This window comes from Thamnophis sirtalis, unplaced genomic scaffold, assembly GCF_051295495.1.
Source record: "Thamnophis sirtalis isolate CommonGarterSnake01/CBP01778 unplaced genomic scaffold, rThaSir2_p1.2 scaffold_5, whole genome shotgun sequence".
NCBI classification, from domain to species: domain Eukaryota; kingdom Metazoa; phylum Chordata; class Lepidosauria; order Squamata; family Natricidae; genus Thamnophis; species Thamnophis sirtalis.
The window spans coordinates 106,141,941-106,154,279 of NW_028261385.1; the positions used below are offsets into that span (position 1 = coordinate 106,141,941).

At 37.7% G+C, this 12,339-nt stretch overlaps 1 protein-coding gene and 1 non-coding gene across 3 annotated transcripts in view; both read right to left on the minus strand.

The window, feature by feature from the left end:
- The window catches only part of CHD4 (chromodomain helicase DNA binding protein 4), a 31,088-nt gene that overhangs the window by 896 nt on the left and 17,853 nt on the right, over window positions 1–12,339 (minus strand). Inside the window, exons 32-39 of one of the 2 annotated variants that reach the window (XM_014067589.2) lie at window positions 11,943–12,061; window positions 11,566–11,692; window positions 11,313–11,390; window positions 11,051–11,185; window positions 10,855–10,963; window positions 9,921–10,053; window positions 8,530–8,725; window positions 5,218–6,359 (exon numbers count right to left, since the gene is read on the minus strand). In XM_014067589.2, the coding sequence (XP_013923064.2) occupies window positions 5,968–6,359; window positions 8,530–8,725; window positions 9,921–10,053; window positions 10,855–10,963; window positions 11,051–11,185; window positions 11,313–11,390; window positions 11,566–11,692; window positions 11,943–12,061 (1,289 nt within the window). In that variant the 3' untranslated portion in view covers window positions 5,218–5,967. Of the gene's footprint in view, window positions 1–5,217; window positions 6,360–8,529; window positions 8,726–9,920; window positions 10,054–10,854; window positions 10,964–11,050; window positions 11,186–11,312; window positions 11,391–11,565; window positions 11,693–11,942; window positions 12,062–12,339 lie in introns of those variants that run through there. The other variant, XM_014067590.2, reaches the window with a different exon arrangement.
- LOC148045528 (small Cajal body-specific RNA 11) lies at window positions 12,198–12,332 on the minus strand. Its single transcript, XR_015696857.1, has one exon.

The window sequence follows — 12,339 nt, forward strand, 5'->3', positions numbered from 1 at the left end:
ATTTTCCTTAAGGAAAGGAAGGCAGCTCATTTTGGGAAACCTCTCCCCAAGGACCAGAAAGACAACTACAAATCTGAACTGGAGAAGGGCACATTCACTTGATTTCCTAAACACAATTGCTAACAGTACAACAGTGTCTAAACCATAGCTATAGTCAATGGCTGTAGAGAACATGAGACTGAAGGAGTGACTCCAGCCCTACATAAAAAATATCCTTACCATGAGATGCAACATTACTATATACACCTTGGCACAACTGCCCTTTCTTTAGAATAAAAATTCAGTAAGTTCAGAATCTCTCTCAACAGGGGAGAAGTGGAGGGTAAAGGGCAGCTAGCACTAGACTGTTAACAAGTGATGCATACTGGGAGCAGGTTGGCATTTCCAAAGGCTTTTAAAGCCAATAGTTGCGTTAGCCAAATCTGTACAATTCAAGTAAACTGAACACACAGAAATGTAATGGTATCCATACCCTAAACCTGTGATAGCGAACCTATGGCATGCGTGCCAGAAGTGGCATGCAGAGTCATCTCTCTGGGCACACGAGCCGTTGCCCGTTGCTCTTCTGGGTTCCGGCGTGCTGACCAACTGGTCTTCATGTGCACAGGAGTGCTGGAAACCGGAAGAGCAGCCACCCGGTGCAAATGCACACCAGGAAGATGATCTTCCGGTTTCCGGCACGTGCATGCACACTGGCCACCTGGCCTTCCGGTTTCTGGCATGCATGTGCACACAGATGGCTGTTGTGCATGCCAACACTGCCCTAAACCAAGGGAGCTCGGGAGAGGGGGGTAATGTGATTTAAGAAAGCTGCATGCAATTTCCCTGTGACTAGTTGCTTGAAAATTGTCTTTTTCAATTTTACTGTCAAGCTGCCATGTAATCAATATCTTTATATCCATGAAAATGGGTGAGCAAACTACAACATAATGCACAGTTAATCTCAGAATTGAGTTAATGAATATTTTGTCCTTCTACAGCACCAAAATAAATATTAGAAATAACTTTTGAAGACCAAACTTTCAAAGAGGGATTCTTTTTCAGATGGAAACTTAACTAAAGCCCTGAATTCATATTCAGGCAGAGCAGAGGAATGAATAGGAAAAGGCTCACAAGGTAAACAGATTTGAAGAAGTGAAATTATCTGGCCTGCTGAATAGACAAGAGAATAATTGGATAGTCACAGCAGTAGCAATTTTTAAAAATAATCTGCTGTTATTAGTCAATGAAGACTTTGTGCCACCTGGATGTTAAAAAAAAATATTGAAATGGCTTTTAAAAAAAATTCATGACAATTGATGATCTCCTACACTGTTTTCCAAATAGCTAGCTACTGATCTTTTGATATTTGATCTTGGAGACTTAAAAGTAGACATTAGTTGCCAATAGAAAAATACATTTAAGCACTATGAGTCCTTCCCCTAATCTAAATTGCTACAGATTATATTTGCTTTTTATCTATTTTCTGGATAATGTTTGAAATAAAGCAATGGAAAAACAAAGTGACATTTCGTGTATATTGCTTATCGCTCCCCCCCCCTGCATCTTAAATTCAATCTAAGGAACATTTATTGTAAAAGTGGTGGCAAGAACTGTGGTGAATTCTATGGTATTACTATGGCAAAGATCCATATATTCAATGACATAATCAAAAATATCTATTTCAAAAAATTAGATCTTATTCTGACGTTCCAACTCTTTAAGCAAGAGCTTCCAGTGCAGTTTAGTAGTTCTCTATCAGGATACATATAGCTATAATATAATAATGTATATATTGTGTCTGTTGGTGGGGAAATCTGATTTATAGACGTTAACCCCTAGGTTGAGAAAAAAAAACCCGATGACGGCTCAAGCAGATAATTAGAAATAGCAATAATATCTTTGCCAATTATCACTCAACCAATAAGCAGAGTATCCCTGCTCCCACAAGGGAAAAATGAACATTGATGAGGGGCCTGGAGAGATATCAAATTGGTAATACTGGTTTATAAATGTGAAAAAATACAGCAATTTATATTTGTAAATAGGAAGGTTTTCAAAGAAGAGTCTGAGAAAAAAGAAAGCTGGAGTGCCTGGACCTCTGACAAATCATCCATCAACAGGTACATACACATAAACAACGTCTACATACCAAAAAATAAACAAAAAAGGGAACAAAAAGACCAAAAAACCTCCTCACCAGCAATCAATACCCAGATGAGCAAAGATTAACATCAAAATTAATATTAGACTAACAATCAAGAAGCAAACAATATCCTCATCAAGAAACTGCCAAATAAGCTAACAACAAACAACCAAAGAACCACCAAGATCCCTCACACAAATAATGATAGAGCAAGTATATAAAATGAGAGCAACCTCCACTCCCTTCCAGCATTGATGATGTTAATAGTTAAGAGTAATGAAATGTCTGCAAGAAAACAAGCTCAGAGAACACTCACTGAGAAAAAAAAATTATGTGGAGATTTCTGTATGCAGAATTTGCTTTAAGCAAAACAATGACTTGCAAACTTTCGAGCTAGTGTTTTTTTAGAATGAAGAAAAGTGTGTACTTTAGCATTTTGGAAAATTCTGTGACCTAACTTCTGAAGTGATCCTTTTTTTTCTTTGTTTCAGTTTTAACTAGAAGAATCTTGCAGGAAGCTGAACACAATAAGCTACAATAGTATTTTAAAGTTTATGGTCTTTTTGAATTTTCATATTTCTACATAAACATGATCCAAAATGTAATTCGTTCTCCACACAAATCTAAATAAACCAAATTAAACAAATGTCAAAAACAGACGTGTTCATTTATTTATTGAAGAAAATGATACAAAGCTACATATTTGTGTGGCAAAAGTACACGAACCTTTGTTTGGTAACTGGTCCTGTTCCCCCCACCCCTCCAGGGCAGCAAAAGTTGCAACTAAACTTTTCTGAACTGATGTGCAGAATTGATAAATTGATAAATTCTGCACATCAGTTTGGAAGAAATTTAACTCATTCCTCCTTACAAAAGTTTCAATTTAGGGATGTTGGTGCGCTTCCTCATATCAACTGTCCGCTTCAGATCGTTCCATAACATTTCTATAGGATGAAGGTCAGGACTTTGATTTGTCCATTCCAAAACATTAATTTTCTTCTGCTTTAACAATTCTTTGGTTATATTACTTGTGTGCTTTGGGTTGTCGTCTTGCTGCAGGACCCATTTTCTCCTGAGCTTCAGTTCACAGGCAGAAACACTGGTGTTTTTCTGTAGAATTTACTGGTTCAATTCAGAATGTATAGTTTCATGAATGATGGCAAGCTGTCCTGATCCAGAAACAGCAAAGCAGGCCCAAACCTTGATACCGCTACTACCAAATTTCATAGATAGGATAAGTTTATGCAGGAACGCAATGTTGGCCTTTTGCCAAACATAATAATTTTCATTCAAGCCTCAACATTTCTATTTTGATTTCATCTATCCACAGAACATTCTTCTAATGCCTCCTGACTTATTTATGTTGCAAGCGGTAGACAAGCAGCAATGCTATTTGGGAGTTATTTAGTGGCTTTTTCTTTGTATCTTTGCCATGTGCACTGGTGTCCTTCAGTTTTCCTGATGGTGGTTTCTTGAACACTAATATTTAGCAATGCAAAAGAGGTCTTTAGTTCCTTAGACTTCTTTTGAGACCTCCTGGAGTACTGCATGCCTTGCTCTTGGTGTGACCTTGGTTGGTTGATCACTTCTGTAGAGGGCAACAATGGTGTTTAATTGCCTCAAAGTGTATATTATCTGCTTGTCAGTGGATTTGTGAAGTCCACGTGCTTTGGAAATATTTTTGTAACCTTTTCCAGCCTGCTGCTTTTTGAAGATCTTCAGAAATTGTTCAGCCCATGCCACATCTCCACATAATTGTGTTGGAAGATCAGATTTTGACAGTGAATTCAGAATTATGTTGTTTAAATAAGGCAGGCCTACATTCATATCTGATTGTCATTCCATTGATTGAGACATCTGACCCTAATTTTTCCTTCAAATGAACTAATAATCCTAAAGGTCACCTATTTTTGCCCCACACAAATATGTAGCTTTGGATTATTTTCTTCAAAAGTTTAATTGGCTTACCCAATTTTAGAACCTGTATGAAGAACAAATTACATTATACTTATGTAGACATTTTGAAAATTCAAAGGAGTTCACAAACTTCCAGAATACTACGTAGTCATCAGAGCTGGATCTCGTTAAGTCTTTAAGAAGGGCTTACTATCCTTCTTAAGAAAGAAAAGAAGCAAGGTTTGGAAAAAGTTTTTTTTTAGTACAGGCGGTACATTTTATCATTTATTACATACTTCTGAAGGTTCCTGAAGAATCTGTAATCCAATAAAGAAACATTATTTATAATGTAGAATTGCTTGTACGTGAGTAACTATATATAGTTTTTCTATTTTCATCAGATAGCCATTCAGACCATGATGCTGTCCCCCTCTTCCCCAATCACTATAGAGCAGACTGTGCAAAAGATGTTCTTAATATGTAGCTTAGAAGTATAATTTTCAGAATAGATTAGCCTTATAACTGTATTAGTATATAAGAAAGCATTCACAAGAGTGATATTTTTGAGGCAATGGTTATCACAGAGCTCTTATCTTTTGGGACAGTCCAATCTTAAACATGTCTTCAATATCTTGCAGGACTTATTTTCTTTCTTTACAGTCTGCACAGGGCCTTATACACAAACCCATGTTTTTATTTTTAGGTAGTGATATGATCTATAGCATCTACGAAAAAAGCAACACTCCCATGCTCTACACTTTCTTTCTGCCTGTACTTATAAGAGGAAGAAGAGAAGGATGGAGAATGAAATTTGAGAAAGTTATTCCCTGATTTCTGCTGATATTATGGGGAATATAAGCATTTTCAATCCTATGGAAAGAACTTCCAACTTTTATTTATCTATCTATCTATCTATCTATCTATCTATCTATCTATCTATCTATCTATCTATCTATCTATCTATCTATCTATCTATCTATCTATCTATCTATCTAATGTATCTGCCCTCTCACCAGAGGATTCTGGGCAGCACACAATAGAATTTTAAGGATGGACTTCTTGTTGCCATTTGAAAAAGAAATATTCAAGTTGCCTGAATTCACTACAAAAGAAGTACAGTAGATATAGAAAGTCTACACATCCTTGTTAAAATGCCAGGTTTTTGAGACACACACACACACAAAATCAGACCAAGATAAACCACTTCAGAATTTTATTCACCTTTAATGTAACATATAAGCTGTACAATTCAACTGAAAAACAAACGGAAGTCTTTTTTTGGGGGGTGGGGGTGGATTTACAGTAAAAAACTTACAATAATGTGGCTGTAAACTAACAGTTTAAACTAGTACTTTGTTGAAGCATGTTTTGATTTTATCACAGCATTTGGGGCAGGAGCCTATCAACAAGGCACATCTTGCCTTGAGACTCTCTGCCTACTCTTCCTTGCAAAAGTGCTCCAAATCTATCAAGACTATTAGGGAATCTCCTGTACACAGCCCTCTTCAGGTCAACCCCCCCCCCCATTTTTAATTGGATTTAGTCCTGGGCTCCGATTGTGGCATTCCAAACCTTTGATCTTCTTTTGGTGAAGCCATCCTTTTTTGGATTTGGAGGTATTTTGGGTTGCTGTCATGTTGAAAAGTGAAATTGCTCTTCAGCATTTTAGAAGAGGCCTGAAGGTTTTGTGCCAAAATTGACTGATATTTGGAGCCATTCATAATTTCCATCACCTTCACTAAAGCCCCAGTTCCAACTGAAGAAGCCCCAAAGCATAATGCTTCACTGTGGGTATGATGTACTTTGATGACGCATAGTATTGTTTTTGTGCCAAACATACTTTTTGGAATTATGGCCAAGAAGTTCCACTTTGGCCTCATCAGACCATAACATATTTTCTCACATGCATTTGAGAGACATGATGTTTTTGCAAAATGTAACTGGGCTTAGATATTTTTCTTTGTAAGAAAATGCTTCTGTTCCACCATGCTATTCCACAGCCCAGACATATGAAGAATACGGGAGATTGTTGTCACATGTAATACACAACCAGTTTTGGCCAGGAATTCTTGCAGCTCCTTTAATGTTGCTGTAGGCCTCTTGGCAGCCTCTCGGACCAGTTTTCTTCTCGTTTTTTCATCAATTTTGGAGGGACATCCAGTTCTTGGTAATGTCATTGTTGTGCCACGTTTTCTCCACTTGTTAATGATTGTCTTCACTGTGTTCCATGGTATATCCAGGGCCTTGGAAATTTTTTTGTACCCTTCTCCTGACTGATACCTTCCAATAATGAGATCTCTTTGATGCTTTGTAAGCTCTTTGCAGACCATGGGTTTTGCTGTAAGAGGCAAATGTCAGAAAATTCCTACTAAAACTGAATTTTCTATGGGACTGGTCAGTTACTTTAATTAATGGCATTTATTTAACATCAGTTTGATTGTAATTGGTGAATTCTGAACACAGGTACATCCCTACTTATAAAAGGGTGTGAACACTTAAAGTGGATATAAAAAGTCCACACACCCTGTTAAAATGCCAGATTTTTGAGTTATACAAAAATCAGACCAATATAAATCACTTCAGATTTTTTCCACCTTTAATATAACATATGAGCTGTAAAATGAAACAAACTTAAATCTTTTAGGGGGGTAAATGACAAAAACTAGAATAATGTGGCTGCATAATTGTTCACACCCTCTTATAAGTAGGGTTGTGGCTGTGTTCAGAATTAACCAATCCCAGGGATGTGATTGTGTTCAAAATTAACCAATTTCATTCAAACTGATATTAAATAGTAATCAGTACAGACGGCCCATCAATTAAAGTGACTCTGGATCAATCCCACATAAAATCCAGCTGTTGTAGTAATTTGACATTTACTCAATTGCCTCTTACAGCAAAAGCCATGGTCTGCAAAGAGCTTACACAGCATAAAAGGGACCTCACTGTTGAAAGGTATCAGTCAGGAGGAGGGTTTAAACAAATTTCCAAGGCATTGGATAAACCATGGAACACAGTGAAGGTAGTCATCAACACATGGGGAAAATATGGCACAACAGTGACATTAGTAAAAACTGGATGTTCCTCCAAAATTGATGAAAAAATAAGAAAACTGGTTCAAGAAACTACTAAGAAGCCACAGCAACATTAAAGGAGCTGCAGGAGTTCCTGTCAAGTATTGGTTGTGTACTGCATGTGACAACAATCTCCTGTATTCTTTGTATGTCTGGGCTGTGAGGAAGGGTGGCAAGATGGAAATGTTTTCTTACAAAAAATAAAAATCTAAGCCCAGCTATATTTTGCAAAACCCTACATCATATCTGACAATTTCGTGTGAGAAAATGTGCTATGGTCTGATGAAACCAAAATTGAACTTTTGGGCCATTAATTCCCAAAAGAATTTTGGTGCATCATCGAAATACACCATACTCACAGTGAAGTATGATGGTGGCTTCATCTAGAACTGGGGCTTTAGTCAAGGTGAAGGAAATTATGAACCGTTCCAAATATCAGCCATTTTTTGCACAAAACCTTCTGGCCTCTGCTAAAATATTGAACCTTCAAATCAACAAAATATTGGCTTCACTAGAAGATCAAAGTTTTGGAATGGCCCAATCAGAGCTCAGGCCTGAATCCAATTGAAAATCTGTGGGGTGACCTAAAGAGCTTGCAATCTAACAGACTTGGATCACTTTTGCAAGGAAGAATAGGCAAGGATTCCCAAGGCAAGATGTGCCATGCTGATAGGCTGCTACCCCAAAAGACTGGATGTTGTCATAAAATCAAAAGGTGTTTCAACGAAGTATTAGTTTAAGGGTGTGCATCTTTATGCAACCATGTTATTGTAAGTTTTTTTATTATTTCCCACTAAAAGATTTTAGTTTCTTTTCAAATTGAATTGTAAAGCGTATATATTATATTAAAGGTGGAAAAATTCTGAAGTGATTCTATTTTTTTACATCTCAAAAACCTGGCATTTTAACAGGATATGTAGAGTTTCTATATCCATTGTAAGTTGGAACTTTCTCCATTATCCTAAATTGAGCACTAAAAACCTTCTTGGAAATGTAACCAGGACTTCCTTTGTGGCAACTATTTCCTAATTAGAAATGTCACCAAATTTAAAATATTGAGAAAATTACCTTATGCAGGAAATAAACTCTTGGGCCATATTTACTGGAGGAAAAAAATGCTCCTCTATAGTTACAAATACTAGGACAATTTTGCACAAAGACTAACCTGGCATCCACCTCATCTTCTGCTCTATTTTTGGAGTAGTTTTTTATATTGTTTTGTATTTGTAAAACCACCAGTTGTTTGGGGAGCTTTCCTACTCATTTCAAAATGGATTTGTTTTCCTGAACTGAAACAGAGGCTTTCCCCAAGTACTAGCTGCCCTCCTTCCCTTGAAGAAAAGGAAAGGTGCATGGAACAATGTGTGTCAAAGGAGAAAAGGGGGGGGGGGCAGTGAAACACAATTCAACCCCTAATGTTTCCCCAGTCCTCACCTTTGTGAAGCACTGCATTGGCTGGTTTATTCCCAGCCATAGATTCCTTGGATAGATGCTGATGGCTCTCAGCTAGGCACTCCACTTCAGCAAAACGGGTATTAAGAGCCATAGAGGGATGAGATGGATCTTCTGACATGTTTAGATATGCAGCTCTCCGTAGTTGCTCTTCAATCACTAGGGCTTGTTCCAGCAGCTGTAAAAAGCAATGTTGGTCCTCAGTTTTTGGTACAAGATCCACATTGCTTATCATTCCTATAATGTTACATTCAGTTAAACTCAGTTTATAATGTCTTGTAAGACCTATACACTGTTGTTCTAAGTCAGGGGTCGGCAAACTTAAACACTCAAAGAGCCATTTGGACCCATTTCCCACAGAAAAGAAAACACCGGGAGTCACAAAGGTCCTAACAGGAAGCCCCCTGTTCAATTCTGGAGCTGACCGGAAGTTCAGTTCCCTCACCATGGAGTCTCCTCCTAGCGCGGCATACTTTTTCCTCTACCTGTCATAACGAAAGCCCTATTAATTGTCAACACAACTGGAAAACCCTCTTCTTGCCATAGTCTTCTCCTGACACACTGTGCTTCTCTCCCCCCCCCCCCCCGGAAGCTCTTCTCAAAATTGTGGCGCCGACCGGTGACAGAGCTGCAGCAGAGAGAGAAAAGAGCCACATGCAGCTCCAGAGCCGCAGTTTGCTGACCCCTGTTCTAAGTGAACATTCAAAATTCTCTAACAAGATATCATAAAATTTTAATTGCAAGGCCATGTGGCACAAATGCACAGCTAATTCTTTGCCCTGTTGCCGCAAAGAGACATGGATAAAAATCTTAAAACCTAACCACTAAAATAAGAGTAATAAATACATGTGTATAACTCAACTATTAATACAGAGTCAAAATGTTACAAAAGAATCATTCCTATGACAATTACAACTTGACAGAATATTTTAAGAAGAGTTTTGCTTAAAAATTACAATTCTTTATGAGCTGAATTAAGCTTTACCATATGGTCAACAGCATTATCATAACCTGAGACATTCTTCTTTTATATATATATATATATATATATATATATATATATATAAAAACCTGACTTAACTGCATGTAAAATCAGAAATTTCCCTGTTTTTATATGGCAAATTTTAAGGGGCAAAAGGGATGCCTTAAATCAAGTCAGAGGGCATTCATTTTGCCTTTAAAGCCCACCCTTACCCTTCAAACAAAAAAGGGAACGATACTTTCAATTCATTCACCCATCTATCCTGTTCTTAAGCCCCACCCCCAAAAAAAATCTAAAAAAGGGGAAAAAAGCTGACTTGTTTTTGAAGAAAAATCTAACCTGTTCATTTGCCACATTTAAAAAGAAACTGTATCCTAAGAAGGATGCTCACCTTAAACCTCCTTGCCAAGAACTTATTCTTTATTTCTAGAAAGTTACCCCTGTTCATTTCACCCTTGAAAGGCTCATTGAGGATGGCATAACGGGAATCGTTCTGGATATCTTGCCATCGAGCATAACCATGACTGTAATTGGAGAAGCTCAGGAAAAAAATAACCTGGAAAATGTGGTAAATCAGTAACAATTACAGTTTATTTGAATTAGTGAGTAGTGATATTCAAGCTCAATTTAGGGATTATAGTAGGATTCCAATTTATTCACAGGGAAGACTTTCAGGTAAAATCCTTTCTTTGGACACTCTCAGTCAGGTTTCCTCATATTATTACTTCATCTGCCAAGTCACTGCTGAAAAATTTGGCATAGCAGACCCTCCTTGCAAAGAGAGATCTATTTGATCCCAATAAGTAATAGGATATGCTGAACCACAGGACAGAATACAGCTCCAAAAGTTGGTGAGAACAACAGTAAATGTAAAATGAAGTAAAGCAGGAAATCTGAAAATCCACCAGAAGCAAACAAGCATTTCTATTAAAGAAAGTACTTAAATATAATACAAATGTATAGACTGCAGTGTGCAGAATCTATTCTTGTTTAGTGATATGAATGCAAATACCAGACTTGTTTTAAACTCAAGAATCATACTGTTTTGCCGTAGCTAAGTCAAATTCTCAATCAAATCTATCATGGCTCCTAGAGAAAGGATATCCTAAAGGTGCTTTTTTAAGCGGCAACCAGACTCCCCGCCACCAAAGACGTTTCATTTTTCATCCAAGAAATTTCTTCAGATGATCCAAGAAGCTTCTTGGATGAGAAGCGAAATGTCTTCAAAGAAAAACCAGAAAGTCCAGATGCCCCTTGAAAAAGCACCTTTGGGACAACCATGACTTGGATGACTGAGAATCTCCATAGACATAGGGGAAGGATACTTTATAATTCCTGCCAAGAGCCAGTAGTCATGGCGCCGGTGCCAGATCTCGTATGTCTTCTTGGTAACAGTAGCTGCTCGCTCTTCATTTTGCCACAAGGAATGCAATTCTGCAAGGAAGTAAAAAGGCAAAAGTGTTTACAATTGAATAGAAAAAAAGCTCCCAGAAAACATCTATCCTCATCATCGGTTAGTACCAGTGAAGCCGCCATCTGCAATGTTGAACATGAACCGTTGTTTTATGGCTTTCTTGTGCCGATCATCCGCAGGATCTTTAAGTGTTTCCCCATTTTGCAGCATGACTATATCTTTCTTCTCATCTTTTTTCTCTTCTGAAAAGAGAATAATTAGATCACAATTACCAATGAGTTCATCTCAATATTCCAAACATACCCTAGCCTCTGCCTAGAAAACCTATTTTATTGGGTGAATTAAATATACAATAAATAGCACCCTTGCCTTTTTCATCAAGGTTAATTGTGGGAGGTTCAGCAGGTGGCTCCACAGATGGCTTTTCTTCCACTTTCTCCGTGTCAGCTATAGAAAAAAATATTTGTATAAATGGCCGTCTTGGGTGCTTTTCACAAAACTGTACTCTCTCAATCCAGGTTAAACCCTGGTAGCATTAGGAGCTTCCATTTACACCAAGAACTCCCATGCTCTACAATTTCATTTATCTGTGGAATAAGATACATAGGAACTACAGCCATACCTTTACTTTCTGTTTCCATTGGCTCCTCTTTCACTTCCAGGTCATCTGGTTTCTTCTCTTCAGCTTCTACAGTATTTATAGGAGATTTTACCTCTTGTGAGTTGGTCTCTGTTGAAGGCGGGGCCTGCTATATGGGAGAAAAGTAAGCAGAATATTTAGTCAACAAGAGTGTAAGAAAGTAAAACCAGTCCCAGCATATCTAGTAACAGCAGAAAGTTGTCTTAAAATTAATTACATGCAATAAAGAATGCCTGTGTATTTTGCTATTTTAATAGGGTTTTGCGAAGCTTTGGATTCAAAGCTGCAAATTACTTCTGAGCATGGAGGGATACTTATAGAAGTTATCTTCCTAAATCAAACATCTGGCAGACACTCACCTCAACTGGAACTTCATTTTCAACAGAAGCAACAACTGCAGGACTGATCTCCTTCTCCGGTTCTATGGGCTCCACTTGATCCTTGGTAGTGTTTCCATCTTCTACCTTCACTCCCTCTTCTATAATCAGCACAAGCAAAGAAACTTTTCAGAAGTTTTTTCCTCTCTTTCATGAGAGACTGATGTTTCTCCATACCTGACCTCTATACTCACCCAACCCTAAAGAAATTTTATTCTGATATGAATATTCCACCTGAGTGTTCTCTTCTGCCTTTGAGGGCAGTTCAACACTTGAAGAAGCCCTCCTAAGATAAGAGTGTTTTATTTACGTCCAGTCCCAAGCTCTCTGCCACAGTTCTGGCAGGAGGAGCAGAAATTGAAAGCTGGACTGCTCTTTC